Genomic DNA, 27,045 nt, shown 5'->3' on the forward strand with positions numbered 1-27,045 from the left:
TGAAATCTTTGCATAGTTCTTCTGTAATACACACTTTCCATGAACTTTCTGAAGATCACTTTTATGTATGGGATTAACCGTGACGCCCAGTAGAAGACTGTGATGACCAGATCAAAATACATGCAAGGCTAAGACTGGAACCAGATCTCTGTCCTACTTAAGTTAATCATATTTAGGCAGCATGATGTGTTATTAACATTTTTCCTAATTTTTCTCATTAGGCAGAAACTCTGTGTCATCTCTTAGTAATTTCTGAGTTAGCCTTCATCTCATGGATTTGTGGTTATCAACTTGTTACCCTCAATTTAGCACCCTTCTCTCCCAGGAGATGTGGCTAACTTAATACTCATCAAGGCTTCTTTGTCTCCAAGGCTCTGCACTTTACTGATTAAGTATGAGTTGGGCTTCTCTGCCACCCACAACCCCCACCCCCTCCCCCAGATAACCAAAGCGACAAAGCCAGCACACAAGCAATGGCACCAAAGTGGACTCTCAGACTCTACTCCAGCCTTCTTGGAGTTCAGAGTCTTTAGTGCCAGGACATGTCAGTCATCTGTCAGTGAGGTTTTCTTGGTTGTTCCTGTTGCAAGTCATCTTAGAGCTTGGCAGGAAATAGGCTTGTGTGCTGCATTATCACAACAGCATGGCTAAAGCACTGTTTTGAAACCCTCTTTGCCTGGAGTGCAGTCTGGGGATAGAACTCCAGTCCTGTGTCTTCACTTAGAACTCGTGTGATGAGCATGGCCTTGGATGGGGCTGAGTAAAGGAACAGTAGAAATCCAAGTGGCCCAAGAGCCTTCTTTCTCCTGACAACCACATTCACTGTGAGGCTGGGCTTGCGGCTATTCAGAAGCACAGACGCTTCTATCTTGCTCTGATAAGAATCATCTTGTCATGGAAAACACGTACACTGGCTGAATCAGGGGCTCTAAGCAGTACCTACCCTAAATTCAATCAAGGAACACGCATTAGCAAATTAGAGGGTGCTTCAAAAGCTTCATGGGAAAATGTACTTAAATGTTTATTTTGGTGCTAAAAAACTTGAAATTCACATATACTGTTTCAAAATATTTTCCATCAACATTCTGAAGACCCCTCATATGCATGGATTTCAAAAATTTTTTGGCACCACGATAAACTTAGCTTTAGATTCTGTTTTCAAAGTTCCCCCGGATGTCATTTCTGGGGGATGTACCCATGTCTTATAAGCCCCCAACTGGGACTTGCGGTATGACCATGGGAAGGGTATCTGAAACAGGGCACTTCCTTGCAAAGTTCACGAGCACACAGTTGCTCTGTGGACACCATGAGCTGCTCCAGAGACCCATGGATGGTTGAAGGCATCGCCCCATTTCCTTTATGGTGGCCTTTTGCAGGAAAATATGCAGGGGCTTTTTAAAAAAGTGGGCTTAGGCAAATTCTCCAGATAAAGTCGTAAGTAACACTTACACATGAATAATAAAGGGCTCCTTTTCTAGTCCCTTGAAGAAGTAGGCATCTTTAGAAGTGAAGGCAAGCCCATTTTGAAATACAGGCTTGTTTGGAACACCTGAGCACATTAAGCAGTGAGGGGGATTGCATTTCAGTTGTTCTTGTCTTAAACCTGGCAGGTAGCTCTGGCCTCATAGCCCACAGCGCCGGCATCAGGCCTCTCACCTCCTTATTAAGATCTTAATTACAGACGCAGCCTGGTTCATTGCTGAAGGGAAAGAATTTTGTTTCTCTGAACTGTGTCTGCTTTTTGGTGTGGCAGGTGTAATCATGATGAGATCATTTCTGTTTTGTTTTCTTTTCCCGGAGGAACTTTTTTGAGGAGGAGGAATATAGTTCTTAAGACACGATTTCATGAGCTCATCAGAGCACAGTTATTATGACTGCTCTGATTTTATAGAGACCATTCCTTCTGAAGAAATCAGTGTTTCACATATATAACTTCACGAATCTTTGTAATATCGTTATGAAGAACACGTTTATCGTCCTCACGGCGTGGATGGGAGACAGAGGCACCAAGGCTGTGACTGCACGGTCCTGAGTCTTACAGGATGAGGACTGAGACCAGCTCCTCTAATTCGGTCTACTGCCCATTCCTCTCCCCAGGGTTTCTCAACCTCAGCGCTATTGGCAGTTAGGGCTCAATAATTCTTTGATGTGGGAAGACTGTCCTCGGCAATGCAGAATGGTTAGCAGCACTCCTGACCTCGCCCAACAGATGCCAGTAACACACACAGTCCACGTGGGGATGACCAAAAAGTGCCTCCAAACACTGCCAGTTGTCCCCGGGAGGAACAAAATCCCCCCTGGTTGGGAACATCTGGCTTACTCTCTTTTGCTTAAAAATTATCGCCTCATGAGTTTTATCTGATAGAAACAGATACTCCACTCCCACAGAAGTGTTTGCCATCACTTTATCACAACTGAAGCTAATCTCAATGGAGTAAGTCTTAACCAAGTCACTTCCTCTGACAAGCTCGGCCTCAGTTTGTTCACACAAATACTAAGAACTACAGAGTCTGCCTCAGGTCAAATGTGAAACCATCAAACCATCTCTAAGACAATCTGAAGTTTTCAAAGTCTTCCTCTCTCTACATGTATATCTAATCATCTAACATGCATTTAGAAATGGGCCATTAAGGTCACGGTTTCATTCTTATCCATAGCAAGCATGTGTGAGAGCTTTTCTATACACCTGGGCATCGGACAATTCCATTCCGTGGTTTTTTTCTGTTCCAGCTGCCCTGCCATCTCTCCTCTTGCTTCTAGCTCAGAAGCTGCAGCTTACAAAGCTTTTCCTCGAGATGGCTCCGCAGCTGCTGTGCTGACAGCACGTGGCCGTACACATCTCCCAGCAAGGAGCTTGGATCTGATTTTTTAAAACTCTTCAAGGACCTCATAGGTTAAGTAGAAAACAAAAATCAGACACCAAACCGAGGCCAGGTGGCATCTACAAGAGTTCCAGTGAGGGATGGCATCAACCGGCCTCTGGCTGGGAGACAGTCGTTGCCAGTAGGTAGATGTATTGGTATGGGTTTCAATGTAAACTTGGACTGCATACCGTGGTGCAGGAAGATAGACAGGAAATGTAAAAATAGGCAGCCCCTTTCCTTCTTTTAAGTACTTTAGTAGACGATATGACCGCTGTATTTTAGCTTTTGAGAAATGATATCATTTTTGGAAATACACGGTAATACAGTGGACTGAAATCTCCTCTTCCTTCTTAACTTAATTCTCATTTCTCTCCCCCCAAGTACCTGGATGTTAGAGGCATTTGTCTAGACAGGCAGATAGATATGATCTAGTGCCAACACTGTAATGTTGGCTGAAATCCAGGTGGTTATTTTATTGTTAATAAAACCTATCTTTTGGGCGAGTGGGTGTCCGGCCTTCATCATTATACGGCGCCTGTCAGATTTATCTAGGGACAGAACCATGAAAAGTGCTTGTGCCTGCTCCATGTTTTTGATCCTTTGCCAATATACTGTACCAAAATCTATCAAAACCAGGCAATCTGGAACAAAGGCTTGTAAATTCCAAGGCTTCATAGCAGTAACGCAAAACTCCAAGACAGAGAAGATTCTCAGGAAGGGCATCCTGGTCCAGTGGGAAACTAGATGAAGAGAGAAAGCAGACACTAGCTCTGGGTCTGCTGCTAATCTAATCTGAGCTACAAAGCGATGCCATTGGCTTAGAATAGTCCCTTCTTACTCTAAAATTCTATTCTAGTCAGTTCTGGTCAAGGTACTAGTGACTTCTGCTTCTTAGAAGCATGGAGACCTAGCTGTTCTTCCACCTTCTTTAATACTCTTGAGATTGTATATGTATATGTAGAGTGTATGTATACATAAATAATGTTATTTATGATCATCAGACTTGTGATTTTTCTTAAATACTGTCAGTAATCAAATTCATCTTCTACTGAGGACCAAGAAATAATAGAAGTTGACATGGCATTCCACACGCACACACATACATACATGCAGGCTACCTACCAACCCATTTCATACAAAGCAAAGTATTTGTTCTGGTATGTTGTTGGCTTCACAGTAAACAAATTAAAGCACAGAAATATTTCTAACCTTCAGAACCTTAAATAAAGGAATGAAAGATGACATTCACTCAAGTGAAGGGGAGACACCAGCCTAGCATTTGAGGAAATGCTTTTTAATCTCATAGCTACGCTGTCCATATCATGTTACCCTATCTGGCCAGATAGGACTTTCTCATGAGATCCAAAAATCCAGATTTGCAATGAGCATCTGATCTTTTCATTAGCTCTCAAGAAGTAACGTCACTTTGGTATATGAGCCAACAAAATCATGCTGGCTTCCAAATGATCCTTCATCAAACAGGAACAGCCCACTATGGAAAGGATGTTAGGATTCCCAAATTCAGGAGCCTTATGGGCAAACACACAGGGCACTGGCCCACAGTGCATGTAGGAGTGTTAACAGTGTCTCATTCTATGTCAGACTACCTTGGCCAAGGTGGGGAACATGTCTAATTTCGCATTTCTTAAAGTATCTCCCACTCACAAATGCTCAACAGGGGGACTGGTGTTGCAGTGCAGTGGATTAAGCCCTTGCTTGAAACAGTAACAGCTGATAAGGGAGCACAGGGGCAAGCCCTAGGTGCCCTACTTCTAATCCAGCTTCTTGCTAATGCACCTGGGAAAGCAATGGAACTGGCCCAAGTTCTTGTGCCCCTGCCACCCATGTGAAAGACCTAGATGGTATTCCAGGCTAATTTTAGCTTAGATCAGCTCTGGCCATTGCAGCCATTTGGGGAGTGAAACAGTTAGATGGAAGATATTCTCTCTCTCTCTCTCCCTCCCCCCCCTTCTGTGTGTGTGTGTGTTTCCCTCTCTTTCTGTAACTCTGCCTTTCAAATAAACCAATCTTTAAAAACTCTTGGAGAGGAATGATTTAGCTAAAGGTCATGAAGGTGGGAAATCTAAGACAACTTGGGAATTTGGGGCAAAGTGAATGACACAGATTCAAAGAGGACCCAAGATGCTCATGTAAGCTCATGACCATCCCAGGACTTTAGAAGAAGCACCTTCCAGAAAACAGAAATCATTTGCTGAAATAGTCTATTTGCCAGAGGAGTCTTGTGGGAAATGCTAAACATTCTTTGCCCGAGATCAGAAGTATGATGGATTAGTGGGACCTGATGGGATCCTGCTGTTGTCTTCTGTGAGCTAGTTCAGGTGCCCCAGTGAAAAGTGTCCATGCCTCTGAAAAGCATTACTGAAAGCTTTGTGTCTGCCACTTAACAATCTTGGGAGGCTCCAACTAAAAAAATCCAGCATTCTACATCTTCAGATGCCATTTTAAGAATTGACATCCATGTTTTCTGACCATGTCTGTTTCCTTCTATAGAGAAAGCCCACACTCCCCCCGACCCATCCCAAGGGTGATGGTGGGAGGGAGCAGAAAACTGGAGCCAAGTGGATTCTGTCTGCAGGCACAACAGCACAGGAGCTTTTCTTTCTCTTCCCCAAGGTGCCCTGAGGCTGACCTTGACGTTCATCCCCGGCCGCTTGCTTCCTTTAGCACTGATTTCCTTGACAATGACCATTTCCTTTAGTGCGTCTGTTTCTCAGCATCTGTCTTCTGTGTGCATGTGTCCACACGCACAGAGCTCACCAGAATCCATGGCTCAGGTTGGACTGGGAGGGATGGTTTGGGTGCAAGAAAGTCGTGTCACTGCAAATGAGGCAGCCCTGAGGACTTGGCAGGATCTCCTGCACAATAAATATAGAATGAAGTAAAAATAATCAGCGGAAGCTGGGCCATTGATGATGCTATCAGTCACAGTGGAATAGCATGCCAGCCATTGTGTCTCATTTCTCTTTAAAGAACAGCATGAATGGTCATGGAAATTCTACGTCACACCTCTCTGTATTGGGAGAAGCAGATAGTTTCCCTGGCAGTAGAGTAATAAGCTTTCTTGACATTTTGATAACGGTGGAAAAAAAAGAGGGGGGAGGAACTGGGGTGGGGGTGGGGGTGGGGGTGTGGAAGGGTAGGAGTTCTCACGTGACCAAGAGCTCTCTGTCTCTGCAGCTCTGGCCAAATGCACAGTATTTTCTTCCCACTCTCCAGGCATAGCTTGGGAACTAGAAACAGCAGAACCCAAAGGTCCTGGCAAGGAATCTGAATGGGGCTCTGTCACCTACACTGAAGAGAGAGACAGCTCTTAAAGAGGCCATTGTGTTTCATCATACTGGGATGGTCAGTTCCTCTTGGCCTTCCTGTTTGCTCAGTGATTGCAAGCACTGGGTTCAGGGGGGTCAGCCCCCCATCTGCGTCATTGTCCTGTTATAATAGGGAGGGGCAGGCACCTTCCTGTGCTCTGTCTCCCATATTCTCTGGCTGTTAGGCTTGAGCGACTTGGACACACCATTTAGCTTTCTGCTTAGTTCATCTTCCCCACTTCCATCTGAAAATGTTAACCAAATGCCTCACTGAGTTCACCAGAAAAAAACAATTTCACTCTCCCTGCAGGAAATTGGAGTTCAGAATCCATTTCAACTTAGCAAACATCTAATGAATGTGTATTTTGTTGCAGACACTATGCTAAAGTTCTGGAAATGCAAAAGGCATTAGACAGCATCCCTGAACTTACAGAGTTCGCATCTAGAATGGGACAGTACAAGCTGGACTGTAAAGAAAGACAGTGGCAGAGAACTTGGAGAGGAAATGATCAGGGAGACTTTGGAATGGTAACTACTCTGGATAAGTGCAAGGTTGGTTTGAGCTGGGAAGAGGTTAAGTGCTGGAAAGGCAGTGAGGAAGCAATTGCCATGCTCCAGGAAAACAGTTGGTGAGTTTTTGAGTTCAGAATGGGGGGGGGGGGGGGGGGGAAGGGGCTGGTGCTGTGGTACAGTGGGTTAAGCCTCTACCTGCAGCACCACCATCCCATGTGGGCACTGGTTCGGGTCCTGGCAGCTCCACTTCCGATCCAGCTCCCGGCTGATGGCCTGGGTAAACAGTGAAAAATGGCCCAAGTCCTTGGGCCCCTGCACCCATGTGGGAGACCCAGAGGAAGCTCCTGCCTCCTGGCTTTGGATCTGCTCAGCTCTGCCCTTGCAGCCTTTTGAGGAGTGAGCCAGTGGATGGAGGACCTCTCTCTTTCTCTCTCGCTCTCTGTCTGTAACTCTGCCTCTCAAATAGACAGACAAATCTTAAAAAAAAAAAAAATGGTAGTGAGGGGAACTCACAGTCCAGCTGATGGAGATTCAGGTTGTGAAGAAACTCATCCAGCCTCTGATGATCTTACTATGTCCATGCTGTTAACCAAAACAGGCATAGCAGGAGAAAGACTTTTTGCACTTGTTAAGAGATGAGAATCCCACTGCGCAACTGGAAAAAGGGAATGGAATGCAGAAGAAATATCCCAGCTAGAGCTGTGGATCTACATATTCTCTGTGTGCTCCTTCAGATGCCATCACACAGAGGAGGTTTCATTTAGAGAGCAAGCGTGCATGAGAGAAGACAATGCAGGAGAGACCTTTTGGGAACATAATCACTTAAGGCAGCTGGGAGTTGGGAGGTGGGGAGGAGCCTAATCTGTGATGGAGAAGGAGGAAGAGTGCTCCAGAGAAGAGTAAGAACCAGAAGTGGTGTCGTGGAAGTCCAAAAAAGATTCGAGAAAACTTGGGGTGAGGGCCAATTCAACAGGCTGCTACAAGTAGGGTTCCCTCTGATCAGGGTCATGACCCTAAATGCTGATTACAGCTTTCTTAGCAGATGTCTTTGACCTCACTAAATACTATCCTAGTGCTGGACCTGGACAGAGGAGGCTTGAATTCTTGTCACAGCTATGAAAACTTCTTGCCAGTTAACTTGGCAAATCATTAACTTCTGGGGCCTCATTTTTTCTCATTTGTAAAGTGAGAGAGTTGGACTATAATTGTTTAACGTTCTTTCTGGCTTTCAAGGTCTGTGCCCCAACTGCCTTGGTGCTTTGCCAAGCTCTAGCTTGTGGGTTTACATATTGCTAATTGCCAATCTCTGGAGGCTAACCATCCAACGTGTATAGAATTACATAGCTCTCTTATCTCACCCTGATTTGTTTCTGTGTTGACCTTCCCACTCCAGAGATAAATACCAAGTGGGCAGGAGGAGGGAGGAAGAGTAGATCTTGAATGGCAAACTGTCTCCTTTGGGTTTTTCTAAGATTTTCAGATAATCAGTGCCTAACTTTGTGGCCTCAAGGAATCACACCTTTGCACTAGAGAAGGTCCCTCCACTTCTATTGCCAAAAAAATTAACTCTTGTTTTGCCTACTTATGAGTTAGTGCAGGGCTGAATGAGACTTGTCATTCCAGCTGAAGCTAGTTGGCCTGTTATCTTTCTACCCAATTCTTGCCCTAATACCAAGTATTTTCAAAGCCACAGTCCTTACCCCATGTCTTTCCCTACCTTCTGATGTATTGTACTCTACCAGAAACTGATGAGAATTGTCCATAATTTATCCAGTAATAATAATAGTATTACTGTCTCACAAATTCTCTTGAATGCAACCCTGTTTCCTGATTTCTGTTTAAAAGCAGATATTTTACAAGATGTTGCAGTGGCCAGAACGTATTTTTTATTCAGATAACTATTGCTTTGTGATACAGTTCTGCTGAATTCTAATTGTGAGCAAGAAACATATATGTACAAAAATATTCAGAGAGGGGCCAGCATTGTGGCACAGTGGGTTAAGTCATTGCCCACGACACCAGCATCCCTTATTAGAGAATCAAGTACTAGCTGCTCTGCTTCTGATTCGGTTCCCTGGCAATGTGCCTGGGAAAGCAGTTGAAGATAACTCAAGTACTTGGGCCCCTGCCACCAGGTGGGAGAATCAAGTGGGGTTCCAGGCTGCTGGCTTTGGGTTGGTTCAGTCCTGGCCATTGTGCCCATTTGGGGAGTAAACCAACAGGTTCTCTCTCAGATCTCTCTGTCTCTCCTGTCACTCTTCCTTTCAAATAAATAAAATCTTTAAAAAATATTTTAAAAGTTCATAAAAAAGGAATTTTATGAAAAAAATGCATGGATTTTTTTCCTAATAACTCCAAAATAAATTTATCTTTTAATTCCACTGTCCCAAAGTTTTGAAGTACCTTCATATATAATAATATCATGACCACAGGACTAATCCTTGATTGAGAATTGAGAGGAAGCAAGATGGGTAGGGAATCTGAAATCAAAATACATACCAGTAAATAAAATAAAAGGTCACGATAGCTGTCAGTCTCGGGCAGTGTTCAGATGGCCACTTGAATTCTCTCACGGCATCCTCCGTGCAAACACACAGGAGAGGTGCTGCAATCTTGCTTTAGGGACGAGGGAGCTAGCACACAAAGGGGAGAGGCGGTATGCCAAGTGACATAGCCAGGACCCCAGCCCCATTTATTCCATAGGCTTGAAAAAAACAACTGGTCATCTTCAGAACTTACAGTGGAACTGGGCCACTTAGAAGGACGGAGTGTGGCAGAGCTAAGGTCTAGCTTAGAGTTCTGGAAAGACAACTGAACCAAAAGATCACAATTTTTATTTCCATGTCTGACTCCAGTAGTGTGGCTGTGGGCAAATGATAAGCTGGCCTCCTCAGATCTGTTTCCTCATCTGTAGGGCAGGGACGGTGTGCCCAGGTGATCTCCAGAGGTCTTTAGCAGCATAACCTTCTCTTTAGGTGAGTGGCTGGATGGTAACACACGACTGCTCAGCCGAGGTTAAGAACATCTATCAGTGTGGGAACAGGCATCAGACGGGTGCTGGGGCTCCTGCCACCAACAACCAGACCATGCCCTGGTTCTAAATCCCCATCCATGGCCATTAGGGAGGACTGCTGGGCAGTCATGGGCAAGCAAGCAATCAGGAGAAATCACCTGTGATACCCAGGATGGCTCCAACAAGGGGCTCTGAAGTTGTGCCCCAGAAGCAGCACTTGAGGCTACGGGTGGAAACATCAGCCTGCAGCTTACCAAGTGGTGGGAAGGTTACTGAGATGGGAGACAAAAAACAGCCACAGGCCTCTCCCACAGGGATTCACTGTCTCTAATCAAGCATGGTGCAGTGTTCCACTTCAGTGCCTCGTGGTGTTCTGCAGTTGGACGTGGCCCAGCTGCGAATGCCTCGACCTGATTTGTGCTGATTAGGGCTGTAGCCCATTGCCTTTCCACTGCTTTCTGTTTCTCTTCTTTTCCATCTATATAGCCAATATAAATGCACAGCTATCAGCCCTCAGCTCCATAAACTGGCCTGGACTCTGTTACTTCTGATTTCACCTGGGCCTTCCTTATGGACCATTTCCTTACCAACCATTTCCAATTGTTGAATGGGCCTACAAGGAAGGGGCATAGACCAGAGAGGGCAGTGCCTTCCCTGCTCTATAATCACAAGGCAGCTTTGCAAGAGCCAACGCCTGGAAGCCATTCTGGTACAGAGGACCAGAGTTTTATCCTTTTTTAACTCTATGACCTTTCTATTCCCACACCCAAAAGCTGGAAGAAAAGAAATGGGAGGCTTTAGGATTAAGATGTATTCTTTAAGATTTTATTTATTTGAAAGGCAGAGTTACAGAGAGAGAGGGAAGGAGATATCTTCCATTCACTGGTTCACTTCCCAAATGACCACAACAGCTGGGGCTAGGTCAGGCTATAGCTAGGAACTCCATATGGATTTCCCACATGGGTGGGAAATCTTCTTTTCCAGGGGCATTAGTAGGGAGCAGCTGGAACTCGAACTGGAGCTCTGGTGTAGGATGCCAGTGCTGCAGTCTAGCCCACTGCTCCAAAACACCAGCCCCTAAATGGTTCCACAAACCAGGAGAGAATGTTACCTGGTTTTCTCTATATAGATTTTCATTATTAGAGCTCGCTGGTGCCGCGGCTCAATGGGCTAATCCTCCACCTAGTGGCGCCGGCAAACCGGGTTCTAGTCCTGGTCGGGGCGCCGGATTCTGTCCCGGTTGCCCCTCTTCCAGGCCAGCTCTCTGCTGTGGCCAGGGAGTGCAGTGGAGGATGGCCCAAAAGCTTGGTCCCTGCACCCCATGGGAGACCAGGAGAAGCACCTGGCTCCTGCCTTCGGATCAGCGCGGTGCGCCGGCCGCAGTGCGCCAGCCGTGGCGGCCATTGGAGGGTGAACCAATGGCAAAAGGAAGACCTTTCTCTCTGTCTCTCTCTCTCTCACTATCCACTCTGCCTGTCAAAAAAAAAAAAAAAAAAAAAAAAAAAAAAAAAAAACTCAAAGTTTCCCACACTATAGCTGCTAAGTAAAACCTTCACCTAACACACCAAGTCCTCAGTTTCTCTTTGGCTTCTCTTATCATTTCTACATCTGTCACAGAATTCATAAAGATTTCAAACTTCTTGAAGAACATCACAAAGCTTCCTGGGCGCTGAGCTCTGGGACTGTATCTCCTTTCCTTAAGTGGCTGCCATGAGTCACAGGAGCTGAGCTAACAGTAGTGGAACTGGATCACTTCCCAACTACTAACCAGAGCGCAAAGAACAGACAATGTGAGACCGGTGGTTATGGGCATAGAAGGGGGGTGGGCAGTTAATACACAGCAGCTCTAAAGAAACGAAAAGCATGAGGCTGCAAGATCGAATCCACATTTCTAATCCAAACAGCAAGAGCTCCAAATGCCACACATGTCAGCGCGTGAAATACAGTCACACACACGCTCCCCTCGATCAGTAGTGCTTTCTCCCATCCCTGAGCCCCACCACAGTGACGCTAAGTGCATCCAAACGCCTGAACAGGGCACTCGAGAGATCACTTTTCATTTTCCAAGTGCCTGCAATGAATTTACACCGTTCCCCGACTTCTCTGTATGCTGGGAAGGGGGCAGGCATGCGGTGATGGCTGCCAGCATGCTGGGAAACTTAACTGACGCCAAGAACTGAAATCTTCAGAGCCTTTGAAAGGCATCCAGGAATGTCAGCCCAGCCTGCCCGCCCGCTCTCTGCTGAATGCCTACTTTGGCTGTCTGCTCCGTACTCAATGTGCCAGACAGGCAGGCCTTCGTACAGAGGGAGAGTGTGGTGTGGGCCCATGAAAGGGGAAAGCACAGCCTTTCAGATATGAATGGCAAGATTCCAGAAGTAGGTGATAAAGTGGCAGGGAGAAGAGGAGCAGGGGCCCTCAGGAAAGGGGTCAGTAAAATATCAAGAGAGAAAGAGTTGGCATCTCCCGGCCATCCGCTTTGGAGACGTGGTCTACTATCACCTATGCCCTCTGCTTGATGACCATAGCAGATGTCTATGCCTTGCTTAGAGATTCTCCTCCACCCAAGGACCTCTTCATCATCTGAGAATAAGATTCTTTAAGCCCTGCCAAGGCACACTTAAGTATGCTTTTGTGTATATTTCAACACCGAATCCAAATGCCATTTGCAGTGTGCTATTTGGGCTTTTCTTCAACTCTTTCCCCCCAGTATATGAAAATTTGAGACATGCCCATTGTGGTACATCTGAACAGCTTGGGGTATGTTTTCCCCCTTAAACTCATTTTGAGAAAGGAAGACAAATGTTCTGTGCAGTGGAGCATTCTCCGACTCTTGAACAGTGCTACTCATAGTTCCTTGGCATGGTCTCCTCTGCCGGAGGAAAGAACTCTTCTGGTTTGTGAGCTTTTCCGAGGAGGCAGTCTGATGTCATTGGTGGCAGACACAGTATGTATGTATCTGTCTTTTGTCTGCACCATCTGTTTTTCTCCTTACAGGCTATTGTTCCGAGTTATTTTTTTTCCAGCAAGTGTGCCTCTCCATAAAAGCATGGTTTTCAGTATTAAAGGGACTGAGCTGATATCCTAACCCGATTTCTCTTTTTTCCTTCCTTCCCAGAATCTTATGGCAAGGGCCTTATATGACAATGTCCCAGAGTGTGCTGAAGAACTGGCCTTTCGCAAGGGGGACATCCTGACTGTCATAGAGCAGAACACTGGGGGACTGGAAGGATGGTGGCTATGCTCCTTACACGGGCGGCAAGGCATTGTGCCCGGCAACCGGGTGAAGCTTCTCATCGGTCCCGTGCAGGAGACCTCCTCCAGTCACGACCAGCCTACCCCTGCACTGATGCACCAGAGCTTTGGCCAGCAGAAGCGCTATCAAATGCCAAACCCCCAGGCGGCTCCTCGTGACACCACCTACCAGGTGCCACCATCCTACCAGAACCAGGGGATTTACCAGGTACCCACTGGCCATGGGACCCAAGAACAAGATGTCTATCAAGTGCCACCATCAGTACAGAGAAGCATTGGGGGGACCAATGGGCCGCACTTAAGTAAAAAGGTGAGTAACTGATTAACTGGAATTTTGTTCCTACTTATTTATTTTTGCCGTTGCACTTGAAGCAATAGAAATATTATCAAAAGGATAACTAGAAGCCACCAAGAAATAAACAGACCAAATATTCTATTGTAGGCATCATTATAGTATCATTTTGCTATCCATCAGTCAGCAAAACTTTCTAGAATTACCCTATGCTAATTACTGTTAATTCCCCAGCCATTGAAAGTTCCTATGTCACTGTGATTCATACAAGACCATAAAATTGTTTCTTCCCATCTTTCTGATAGGTCTTCTGGACCTAGAATCTATGCTCAAATAGTTTCTAGTCTTTTCTATTTCTTCCTGGAGTGATATAAGGCACCAAATCTTATCCAAGCATAATGTGCAGCAATGATCCTACCCTGGTCAAAAGCTGAATCCTGACCCCAATGGCCTGGCAGCACAAAGAACCCACCAGAAATAGAGGGAGTAAGGAAGCTGGGAGTAGGACATGCCTACCAATTCATTCTTCAGCACTGTCAGCTTAGAGTTTGACTCACTGAAAGCACACACACACCTGTGACTGTGGAAGGACACCATCCTTTGGCCCTTCACAGCTGTAATCATGCCTAGGGCAGTGGATGAAAATACTGGAGCTTGTATATTTAGGGGGGAATCGAGTTTTTTAAAAAGTTTATGGGGGACATCTTCAATACCCAGATGCCGTAACAGTATGAGCTCAACAGAAGTGTGTTCATTGAATAATGAATGTTGAGCATCTAGTATGTTTGTGATGCTTGTGATGCGGTGTTGAGTTAAAGAAGGGAAAAAGCCCTTGTGACGCTTATGTTGTAGAAGGGAAGTTGTAAGTGAACATGGTAACGTCAGGTGGGGATGGATGCTGTGAAGAAAAGAGGGTCAGTGCACATAGGAGGGTACTAACCAAAACCATGAGGAGGCTTTTGTGAACGTCACAAAGGAAGGATCTTCCTGCAAATTCTAAACAGTCCTTTGAGTTGGTATTAAGAATGGATTAATTTAACATGACAAGAAAATGTCCCTGAAAGACAAAAGCAAAAATGCAGTTGGATGCCAGCAACAGCATGTGTAATTGTAGCCTACAAAAACAGATGAGCCCTCCTTGAAGTCAACTTAACCCTGCCTCAAGTCAGCCTAATACAAAGTCTGAATTTACAAACCCATATAAGATAGGGAATATCTATTTGCATGACATTGAAATTTTCTGTTGGAAAATACAAGAAGAAAAAGGATTTACTGTTGGAGTCCTTCAAATGGCAAAACCACTGATGCGTTTTCAAATCACATTTTATACAAACAGTCTGGTTTTCCAAACACGCTCAAGAGTGCATGTGTCACTCGAGTCCAGTGCGTGTTCCTCCAGAGGAATTACTGCAGTGGTAGTGCACAGCATTCCCACCTGTGTGACCCAGGACAGGGATCCCTGGCTAGCGGCCCTACACTCAGCCATGACCTCTCAAAGCCCTTCTCACCCCAGCAATTTCACATTCAAAAGGAAAGCCAAGCCTGACCTCTGTCTCCAGAGGGGAAGAGACCAGTTGAAAGGTGTAACTATAAATAAATAACTTCTCTCATTCTTAGTTCTGGCTGTTTGCACCTTAAAAATAGCTCCCCCTCGCTGGAGCTGGTGCGAGGCAGCCGGGGGGAGGCCACAGCAGGAAATGCTTGGCTGAGAGTGGTGGGTCCAGACTTTCATCACAGTTTATTTTGGCAGGGAGGTGACATGTTTTCCTTTTGAGACTCAACCTTTTTGGTTCCAAGTCTGAGAAGTCTGAAACTTCAGACTTCCCGTTGTGTGTGCCGGGGCTGCACTGCACGTTTGCTCCTTGGCTCTCTCTTCTCCTTTTAGGGGGCAGAAAATGAAACCTGCCTTCCCTTGCATGCATGTCAGGGGGCACTGGTGCTGGGGTGGCCAGGTTGTATAAATTCTGCAGTCAGTGGAACAGTTTGTGTTTAGCATAAGATAGGCACCTTCTATAGGAAGAGGTCAACTTTGGGGAAGGACCTCTACCAACACCTCCAGGAGATGCAACTAGGGCACTGGGTGTAAGGAATGCCTGGAGCATGGAGGGAAACAGCCATGCTGGGAAGGGCTGGCCAGGATATCCTGACCTCCCCTGGAAAGCACCTTCAGTGAGGTCTCTCCGTCGCCAGGTTGCCTGCTACTCTCCCTACCCCTCTCTTCTCTCATGCTCTCTCCAGCTCTCCCTCTCTTTCCTTTCCTCCATCTTCTTCCTCCCTCCCTCCCTTCTTTTCCCCTCCTTCGCTTTTTCCTCCCCTCCATTCCTGCCTTTATAATAGCGGAGGTGACTGAGCTGCTAAAAGGTGATGTTATTAACTTCCACATAAGAGCTATTGCTTTAAACTTCTGGCAACCTCCTCCTCAGTATAGGGCTTTCCCAGTGGGTGGAAATCCCAACAGTGATTGAAGCCAAGGCCCCAAGACATAATCCCAGTGCAGCAGAGATTAGGCATGGTGGATTCACCCCACCCTTTTTTTTTTTTTTTTTTGAGTTCTCATTTTAGCAATTTTACTGACTTACTAAATAAAGCAATTTTCTAATTTCTTATCTGTACAATGGGAGTGGACCCAGAACTAGATGTTCCTGGTACTTTACGCTGTGGTCCCTACAAATTATTCAACAAGGACATGAGGAGGCCATGGAATCTTGTTCTAAACCACCAAAAATGTGGTTTAAACATTCTGATGAACATAGAGTAACTGACAGAGGTAGGAAAGGTAAAGTTAAAAATGCAGATTTCCAGGACCGTTCCTCCAGCAATTCTTCTTCCAGTAGGCATCTGCATTTTACTGAGCTCCTTGAAACGTTCCATGGGAGGTGATCCAGGGCTACACTGTGAGAAACACTGTATGGGGGCCATGGAGGGCTTGGGCATGTTCCAATCTGATTGGGATCTGGGACTTTCCATGGTTCAAAATTCCCTTGATGTTGCTACACTGTGGGTGTCAGAAGTTTCATCCATCCCAGTTTTTTTCTACCAGTGAATCACTTAAGAGGGGGAAAAAAAAAAAAAGACAGTGAATTCTGTCTTCTTTCACTTTGGTTATTCTCGCTGGGGTCTCCAGGCTCTGCCCACCCTCTTCACCCCACCCCATTCACTGGCAGTCACACTTACGAAATCAGCATCCAGTGAGAGACAGACAGCACATCATCCCCAGCCTTATGCCACCAGGACAGCATGACTGTTGTGGGAGCAGCATGGACTTTAGTGCTAGGCCTGAGGCTCAGGTTCTACCTCTTCCTAGCTGCACGGCCCTTGGGAAGTCACTGACTATCTCTAAGCTTTGGTTTCTTCATCTGTAAAATGGGAATAATCATAGCCACCCTCGGGGCTATTATGAAAATTAAATGAAAAATATTAGAGAAAGCATTTAGCATGGCAGGGGCTTAAAAATGAGTTCCCTTCACCTTATTTCTCTTTCCTTTCTTGGTATAGTTTCAATAGCATGGGACCTATTTTAGTTTCTTAGAAGATGCTGGAGGAACCAACACTTTACTGCTTCAAAGGGGGCTTCAAAAAGTTATGGAAAGTGAAATTAAACAAATTTAGGGGAAGGCATCTGGTGCAGTGGCTTAGGACACTGGCATTCTGCATGTCAGAGAGCCTGGTTTCAGTCTGAGGTACTCTGCTTTCAATTCAGCTCCCTGCTAATGTGCACCCTGGGAGGCAGCAAAGGATGGCTCAAGTACTTGGAAACCTGCCACCCACATGGGAAACCTGGATGGAGTTCCAGGATCCTGGCTTTGGCCTGGCCCTGTCCTCACTATTATAGGCATTGGGAAATAGGCCAGCAAATGAAAGATCTCTCTTTGTCTGTCTCTGTCTGTCTCTCTCTATCTTTTAAATAAAAATTTAAGAATTTTTTTAATATTTAAAAATATAGGCCGGCGCCGCGGCTCACTAGGCTAATCCTCCGCCTAGCGGCGCCGGCACACCGGGTTCTAGTCCCGGTCGGGGCGCCGGATTCTGTCCCGGTTGCCCCTCTTCCAGGCCAGCCCTCTGCTGTGGCCAGGGAGTGCAGTGGAGGATGGCCCAGGTGCTTGGGCCCTGCACCCCATGGGAGACCAGGAAAAGCACCTGGCTCCTGGCTCCTGCCATCGGATCAGCGTGGTGCGCCGGCCGCAGCGCGCCGGCCGCGGCGGCCATTGGAGGGTGAACCAACGGCAAAGGAAGACCTTTCTCTCTGTCTCTCTCTCTCACTGTCCACTCTGCCTGTCAAAAAAAATAAAAAAAATAAAAAAAAAATAAAAAAAAAATATTTAAAAATATAGTTATTTAGGTGCAAAAGTATTTAAATCTATGCATAGCTCCTCCATAATACTTACTTTCCATGAACTTCTGTATGCTGTGCCCTTTGAATGTGTGACTATCACTTTGGTTCTACAAAAATTCTACAGAGCTTGGAAAGAATTTTCAGAGTTCTCTGGAAGCCATATACCCTGACACCTTCACTTAATCTCATCAGCCTTTTTCACTATGGGTTTTGTGTGCAGGGCCGTTTTATCCTCCAGCCATGGCAGGCAGACTGCCATTAAAAAACTCTTGGCTCCAAAACTGCAAAATAGAAATTAATAAAATTTAAACAGATGTCTAGGATACAGCATCATGTCAGCCTCATGAGTTGTTAGTTAGGGCTCATAACTATTTCTTTACATTTGAAAATAATTTGTAGGTTAGATTTTTCTCACTTTGCAAAGATTTCTAAATATGCATCGTGATTGCCAAGAACTCACAGGCAATTCTGAATTAAATGAATTGTTCACAGTCAAATAATTTGAAAAGCTGTGTTATAGAAAAAAAAGCAAAAAGTTTTCAGTTTCTTAAAAGCAAAAATTCAACTTAATATGAGAGTTTGGCCTGGGGTGGAGCCTACAAATGTCCAAAAGGTCTGAAATAGCCTCAGCTCACTGCCTCAGAGACCAGGAAACTGCCCACGTTCAAAGGCTTCATGCTTGATCTGCCTGGGGAGTTGATGTGTGTCTTTGATTAGCTTTTGAACATACCGTTTTTATTCTAATTGCTGGACTTCATTTTGCATTGCCTGCTTCTGTAACTCAGTCCTGGGCTACCTGATAAGCTCCATTAAGGCAGGGCCATAGCAGTCCTTTGACTGCTTTAGGCCAGGCACATAGCAGAGTATCAACACACAGCGACTGAATGGTTGAGACAGAAACAAACTACTGCTGTCTCTCGGTATCCATGGAGAGCTGGTTCCAGGATTCCCTGCAGATAACAAAATCCTTAGATTCTCAAGTCCCATTTATAAAAAGGCATAATTATTGCATGTAACCTATACATATCCTCCCACAAACTTCAGATCATCTCTAGATGGATTACACCCTACAATGTAAATACTAAACAAACAGTTGTCATAGCAAACTATTTAGGGAATAATGACAAGAAAACAAAAGCTCGGTACAAATGGAATTTTTAAAAACATTAGTGATGCATGGCTTTTCGAATATTATGGATACATGGTTGGTTGAGTCCACAGAGGTTGACCCTATGGATGTGGGGGCATAATTACATTAAATCTGAATTCATGTGTTATCTGGAAGGTAGTTCTGATCTTATCAGTCATCCATCATCACCCTGTTCAAACTCTTCCATCCAGCTCATTACCATCTGGTATGGCAGGTGTCACATTACATGTCGTAATTTTCTCCTAGAAGGGCCTCTGCAAATGTCGCCACCTGTTTTGTGTAATCATAATTATCAATACACAATAAGTGATCGCCCAAAGCAAAGCATGAGTAATGTCAAGTTGGGCTTGTCTGAGGGCCTTTCACGCAATTTGCCCAAGTTAGACAAGATTAATTACTACTTCTGCAGTCACCTATAGAGGAGAACCAGACTTTTTCCAGTGAGCAGCAGAGGATCCTCTGCATAGACTATGATGTAGCTAGAATGTTTTGCCCCTCTATTCTACCTGTGTTCTCCCATTAATTCGTTAAAACTCGTTGTAGCATTTCTCTATGAAGCCATCTCTCTGCAAACCACCAGTTCCTCCCTCTTATTTGGGCCCAAAACATGTTGTACAACTCATTGATCACAAGGGACTTCAGGGGCTCATTAAAAGATGCAACAGCCGGGGAGGCACTGGGCACAGCAGGTAAGACACTGCTTGGGATCCCATCGTGGTTCATGTCCAGGCTCTGATTCCATTTCCAGCTTCCTGCCAATGTATACATGGAAGGAAGCAGGTGGTGAGCTCAAGTGGTTGAGTCCCTGCTGCCCACCCACATGAGAGACCATGACCGAATTCTCAGGTCCAGGCTTTGACCCCATCCCAGCTCCTACTGTTGTTGGCATTTGGGAAGTAACCAACGCATGGGAGCTTGCTTGCACTTTCTCTTTCTCTATCATCTCTATCTCTAGTGAATAAAATATTGTGGCCTGCCATTATAATGTGTACATTGGACCAGACTGGGACAGGTACTACATGTGATAGCACTTGGAAAACTCAAATAATATTACTATTTAACAAGAACCCATAACATCATCTTTAAGAGCATTTCCAACCTTCCAAAATAGGGCACAAATGTTGGCAGGAAATGATTCAAAAGTTTTAGCCAGGTCTCCAGGCCCATTCCTGAAAGGTAATATAAGACTCAGAAATAGATTAGCCACTACGTTTATACCTTCTTAGACACTGAGTCATCACAAATTACACACACGCACATAAATACACACACACACACACACACACGCACACACATCCATGGCTGTTGGCTAAGGAATCAAGTGCTTCCTTTATTGGAACCTGAGGGATTGTGCAATCTGGTTGCCCAGAGCAGCACTCTGCTACCAGCCAACTCACTGCTATACGTGAGCAGGATGATTTATCTACTCACAAGACTTAGAGGAAACAAAAGCTCCCAGAGAAGATCAGCTCTGACTACACTTCACTTCCTTTAGTTCTGTGCCCCCAACACACCCCTTGAAAAGTACTTCAAGTACAGTGAGTATCTTCAGCTTCTCCACTTATAAACTCAATCAAGTATGACAGCTTTAGAATTGTGCATTTCTGGGAGCTGACATTGTGGTATGGTGGGTAAAGCTGCTGTCTGCAGTGCCAGCTTCTCATGTGGGTGCTGGTTCAGGTCCTGGCTGCTCCATTTCTGATCCAGCTCCCTGCTAATGCACCTGGGAAAGCAGTGGAAGATGGCCCAAATCCTTGGGCCCCTGCACTCTTGTGGGAAATCTGGAAGAAGCTCTTGGCTCCTAGCTTCAACCTGACCCATCCTTGGCCATTGCAGCCATTTGGGGAGTAAACCAACAGATGAAGATCAATATTTTCTCTCTCTAACTTCCCAGTAAATAAATTAAAAAACAAGAGAACTGTACATTTCTATTGAAGCATAATCCTAATGTAAGTGAATTTACCCCTTCAACATATGACTTTTGGGGCTATGCAAAAAACTGAAGTTTCAACCTCAATTTCTCCCCTGGAAAGTCATGATAAGTTTTAAGGCTTACAAAACTGGAGGTCTTTGAGCACCTGAAAGGCAGGACTTGAGCTCAGTCTGAAACTGAGAAGTGTCTTTCCCCAGCCGAGTCACCCACGCCACTGGAATGAGCAGTGACGAACAAAGGTCTTATCTGTGTGGTCAGAGCCAAGCCTTTGAATTCAATTGTACTTTGTTATAATACTCATGGATAGTGCATATTTGCAAAGAGTACATTAGTAACTTTGTATGAATCCACACCAAAGCAAACAGAGGCTAATCTTCCTTTCTCAATGATCTCATGCTAAGTGACTCTGCTTATCAGAGCGAGTAGGTGAGATACTGCGTGTAGTATTATGTCTGACTACATGGGTAACACTCTTTGTAGGGGAGAGAAAAGAATAAATGTATTTAATGATAAAATTGAGACTTAATACTGGTTGAACATATCTCTTTTTAAAAGATCTATTTATTTATTTGAAAGGCAGAGTGACAGAGAGAGGCAGAGACAGATAGACACCTTCCATGTGCTGGTGGACTTCCCCAAATGCCCACAATAGCCAGGACTGGGCCAGGCCAAAAGCAGGAGCCTGAGTACTTGGACCATCATCCATTGCCATCTCAGGCCCATTAGCAGGAAGCCAGATGGGAGACAGAGCAGCCAGGACTCAAATCAGCACTCTGATATGGGACTCAGGCCTGCTAAGCTGTGGCTTAACCTGCTACACCACTGTGCAAACCTCAGGCTAAACACATCTTTAAACAGAGACTTGTTTGAGTACAAAATTCAAATCTAGAGGCTATCAAAAATCAGAAGCTTGTGGTTCTAAATAGCTGTGCCCTAAACTTGGTTGTCAAGACACTTCCTGAGATGTGTGGTCCCTGTTTAAGGTACAGGTGTCACGGACCTCACTGTGTCTTTCTTAAAGTCAGAAGTTAACTCCAGGTTTTGAAGTAAAGAAGCCTTTTGCAAAACCTAATCACATCTAATTTATTTGAATAATTCTGATAACTCTCTATTTTCTCAAAGTATGGTATGGTTAACCAGTTATTTATTGGAATAGTTTTTTTAAAGATTTATTTATTTATTTATTTTATTTGAAAGTCAGTTACACAGAGAGAGAAGGAGAGGCAGAGAGAGAGAGAGAGAGAGAGAGAGAGAGAGAGAGAGAGGTCTTCCATCCATGTTTCATTCCTCAATTGGCCGCAACAGCTAGAGCTGGGCCAATCCAAAGCCAGGAGCTTCTTCCGGGTCTCCTACGTGGGTGCAGGGGCCCAAGGACTTGGGCCATTTTCCACTGCTTTCCCAGGTCATAGCAGAGAGCTGGATCAGAAGTGGAGCAGCCGGGACTAGAACCGGCACCCATATGCGATGCCACCACTGGCACCCATGTGGGATGCCGCTTCGCCACAGCACCAGCCCCTGGAATAGTTTTTTGTTTTAAATTTACTACCAGTTGACTATGAAGCCTTTAGCTGTGTTAAGTTATTCACTGCTTCCTTCTCATTCTGCAGGATACAGTGGTCCTCTCTTATCAGCAAGGATTATGTTCCAAGACTCCCAGTGAGGGCTGAAACTGCAGATAGTACTGAACCATAAGTGTATGTGTATATACATATACATAATATATATATGCATGCCTATGATAAGGTTTAATTTATATTAGACATAGTAAGAGATTAATAATAACTAATAGTAAAATATATCATTTGGAACAAAATACCTTAACTCTTCATGGCACTCTAGTGATATTTCTGGATCATAGTTGACAACAAGTAATTGAAACAGCAGAAGGAGAAATCATGGATAAGAGGGACTACTGTAATTTTAGAGCCAGTGTTGGATAGCTGATCCTTTTAAGATTTAAGACAGAGCTACAGACAGAGGAGAGACAGAGATCTTCCATCTGCTGGTTCACTCCTCAATGGCTGCAATGACCACGCTGGGCCAGGCCAAAGCCAGGAGCCAGGAGTGTCTTCTGGGTGTCCCACATGAGTACAGGAGCCCAAGAACTTGGGTCATCCTCCACTGTTTTCCCAAGCACATTAGCAGGGAGTTGGACTGGAAGTGGAGCAGCTGGGACTTGAACCAGTGTCCATACAGGATGTGGCACTGCAGGCCATGGCTGTAACCTGCTGCATTACAGAGCAGGCCCCATGGGGCAGCTGATCTTAAAGTGCCTCTAAGTCTTGGTTCCATGTTAGGGACATCAGACATATAATGCCATCTAATGCTCCCAGCAGCCTTTGGATTTAGGGGATGCAGCAGCCCAGAGGAAGGTCGAAGGCATGAGAAGTAAACCCACTTGCTCTAGGAATGGTGAGGATAGAACCCACATCTGTTTGACTCCAACATGGATGATTTTTACATCCCAGCTAAGGGCTGATGTTGCAAAGCCCTAAAATAAGAGGACATATTTAGACATTTCATGAGAATTCCTGCTCCTCAGAACCCTAGACACACGAAAGCATCCTGTGAGCCGGGAAGAACGACAGTTGCTGCAGAAGGCTCCACTTCAGACCCAGGCAGTGGCCTCAGCAATGAGGGAGGCTGGATCTAGGAACATGGATGCTTTTGTCACCCAGTCACAGTGGGCAGTTTCAGAGCAGGCTGATCCAAGGTCCGGAGCAGGTCCTTGGGTGATGTCAGGACTAGGGCACCACTTGAACACTGCTATGTTGGCTTTCTCTGCTGTAGGGAAATACTGTCCTTTACAATAACTTCAGATTGCTCCAAGTGGATAACTTCATTTAATAAGGTGTAATTAAATTCCCCAGAAGGGGCTAGTCATCCAAAAAAGGGGCTAGGCAAGGCATCCAAAATAAATAAATAAATAAATAAATAAGATACCCAGCTTTCAAGCTGTGCTTCTTGTATATGGAAATGGCTTTCTTTGGAAGTACAGTCACCCATGAATTTCCACAGGGGATTCCACAACCACCCCTGCTTGGGTACAAAATCTGCAGATACCCAAGTCTCTTACGTAAAATGGCATAGTATCTTCATATAACCTGTGCATGTTTTCCATATACTTTTTTTTTTTTGACAGATAGAGTTAGACAGTGAGAGAGACAGATAGAGAGAAAGGTCTTCCTTCTGTTGGTTCACTCCCCAAGTGGCTGCTACAGCCAGCACTGCGCTGATCCGAAGCCAGGGGCCAGGTGCTTCCTCCTGGTCTCCCATGTGGGTGCAGGGGCCCAAGTGCTTGGGCCATCCTCCACTGCCTTCCCAGGCCACAGCAGAGAGCTGGACTGGAAGAGGAGCAACCGGGACTAGAACCCGGTGCCCATATGGGATGCCGGCGCTGTAGGCGGAGGATTAACCAAGTGAGCCACGGCACTAGCCCTCCATGTACTTTTAAATCACCTCTCAATCACTTATATCTCTTAATACAATGTAAATGCTGTGTAAATAGTTGTTACTTATATTGTTTGGGGAATAATGGTAAAGAAAAAAGGTCTATATATTCAGAACAAATGCAATTTGGTTGAATTTGTGGATGGACATGGAGAATAGTCTGGATTAACAGGAGAAGTGGTAGATTCTAGAAAATGTCTAATGTGTGTTGCTAGTGTCAGCAACAGGACATTAAGGAAAGGACACTGGCTGCTCGGCCAGCTGACCAATGCTCCCACTTATTTTCCTGTCACTAGCAGGCTGGGTAACCCCATGCACTTAAGTCCCCTCAACCATGACATGGTGAGTGATGCCAGGTTCTCTCTAATGGTTTTCACTAGAATTTTATGATCCAGATACCCTTATCTGATTCCTTCCGAAAAAGTTTAATAAAACGACCTGATCTTAAAAGACTTAAAAAACAGAAAGGGCATTCAGGCATTGATATAAAGTTCCTCTAAGATTTGGCAAATCCTTGGCTTTCCCTTGAGATCTAGTCCATCTTCCCTTCCAGAAACACAGGGTCCTGCAGAAGACAACAGGAGCAGGTAGGGACACAAGGAGCCAGGGAGAGCCCGCCTTTGGCAGACCAGGGTCCTGTATACAAGACAACTTCCAGAGAGTTCTTCATTAAGAAAAACTCCAATCCCTGCTTTGTTAGCAAGAGCAAAGAAAGCACTTCATCCTGGAACTCACTGTTTTCCACCCATTTCCCCCTCTAATCCTCTTGGATCTGGCAGAGGCCTTTGGTGGTCTGGGGTTTCTCAACAGGACAACTGACTTCAGCACTGGCATGGAAGTCTGCCCCATCAGCCACTGCATCTTTCACCCCAGCTAAGCTATGAGAGGTCTCCCAGTTCTTTTTTAAATTTATTTACTTGTAGTTATGTGAAAGGCAGAGAGACAGATACAGAGAGATCTTCCATCTGCTGGTTCACTCCCCAAACACCAGCAACAACCGGCGCTGCTTCAGGCTGAAGCCAGGAGAACAGAGCTCAATTCAGGGGCCTCCCACATAGGTGACAGAGACCTAGGCACTTAAAGCCATCTTGTGCTGCCTCCAGAGGTACATGAAAACAGGAAGCTAGAATCGAGAATGAGCTAGAACTCAATCCAGGTATTCCAATATCCTACTAATATGGGATGTGGGCATCCCAAGCAATGTCTTAACCACTGTGCCAAATACCTGCCCAAGAAGCCTCCTATCTAAAAGGAACCCACGCCAATAGCATCTGGGCCCCAAATTCTCATCTCTTACTTCCTTTCCCTAGCCTCAAACCCCTTTAGAGTACTCTATGGCCTTTCTAAAGTCTATTTCAAAATCTAGATTTAGTGCTAAGTGTCCTGTTGAATTTATTTCGGCATCAAAAGAACCCAAATGATGGGGCCTTTTATAGTTTTCATTCAAAGAGCATTTCAGTTCATGGGATAGAAAAACTGGCCTTGCTGTAGCCGCCCGTCATGGGCTGTATTCAACTTTGTCCTGAGAAAGACCTCAAGCACTGGGGGAACCAGACGTCATCCCCATCATGCTCTTTCATGTCAAGCGCTTCGAACTGCTCTTGGGCGCTTGGCCATTCCATAACTAAATATTGCTTTAGCACTCGCTACACAAAGAGCTTCCTGAGCACGGCAGGGGAGGCACGCTGGGGATTTAACAATCGGGGCACTGTTTCCACTGAGTGGTTCACCGCCCAAAGCCGCCTCAAATGAAAGTGACCCAAGGCTCCGTTCCACTTCTGGGCATTCACTTGTGACTATTTCCTCATTTGGGGAAAGGCAGGCTGCAACTTAGGTGTGGCTAGCAAAAAGGCTGAGTTGTATCCCAAAACCAGGCATCAAAATGTCTTTGAAGGACCTCACAGAAACAGAAGGGCAAAGGCTTCCAAGCACAAGAGAAGCAGTAAGAAGGGTTAACCTTGGATGTGGCTTGGGAGGGTCTATTTTTAAGGCCAGAAACAGTTTATTATATTGTTGCTATGCAAGTAAATAAATGAGCTCACTGCTACACCCAAGCTGGACTGAGAGAATTTATAGAGAATTAATAAATCCAGAGTAAGCTGCATGTGGCTTTTCCTCTGGTCATAGACTAGAAACTGGTAATCTTGGATTTTAAACAGACGCAAACCTCTGTAACTTTGCAGTTTCTAAAAAATGGATTCCAGTTCCAGTGTGCAGGTGGTGATAATGATGATTTTCCTTTCCTTTCCTGGGGTTTTCTTTAAAGGGAAGGGGTCAGGATGGTTCACTTCAGACAAAGAGATTATTATAAAACCTAATGAATAGTGTAGTGGCTCTATTAATGCTTTTAAAGGACATTTAAAGGAAATAAGCTCTTTCTAACAGGAAGTTTTGGAAATCTAAATATTCTTATTAATGCATGAAACCCAAAGACAGATAGTATCAATAAATCAGGAGGGTGGAGGGGGGGTGAGCTAGAGATAGGGAGCAAGCAGTCTAATTGTAATTTTCACATTTGCAAAAAAAATGCAAATAGATGCCTGCTAATCAGTGAAACATGTTTATGAATTCAAACAGCCTTTGGTACTCACAACAGGAGGGTTTAAATATGTACTGCAATTATTAGGGCACAATGGCACTTTTAAACTTCTCATCAATTACTGTTCTATTTCCTGTGCACTACACCTGGTTGCCTGGTTCATGACAAAGCCTTAGGGTAGAGCACCACAAGCTGGAGGCACACAGTCGTGCCCTGCTAGATCCATGGGTAGCTCTGCTGGTCAGTGACTGGGGCACCATCTAGACGGAGAAGGCAGAGCATTGCACACTGCAGCTCGTCCCTAGTATTGCTTTGGACTTTAGAAACATAGACACAAAGAATGATGGGACATGGAAGTTAGAACAATTCCAAAA

General features: G+C 45.1%; 1 protein-coding gene across 3 annotated transcripts in view; it reads left to right on the top strand.

Annotated features, from left to right (window-relative positions):
* NEDD9 (neural precursor cell expressed, developmentally down-regulated 9) overlaps positions 1–27,045 on the top strand; it is a 203,905-nt gene that overhangs the window by 156,013 nt on the left and 20,847 nt on the right. For all 3 annotated transcript variants that reach the window (XM_008262389.5, XM_070074409.2, XM_008262388.5), the window contains one exon: positions 12,838–13,284. In XM_008262389.5, the coding sequence (XP_008260611.3) occupies positions 12,838–13,284 (447 nt within the window). The remainder of the gene's footprint in view (positions 1–12,837; positions 13,285–27,045) is intronic.

Source organism: Oryctolagus cuniculus, chromosome 5 (assembly GCF_051225735.1).
Source record: "Oryctolagus cuniculus isolate XC-2025 breed Fujian yellow rabbit chromosome 5, ASM5122573v1, whole genome shotgun sequence".
Taxonomy (NCBI): Eukaryota; Metazoa; Chordata; class Mammalia; order Lagomorpha; family Leporidae; genus Oryctolagus; species Oryctolagus cuniculus.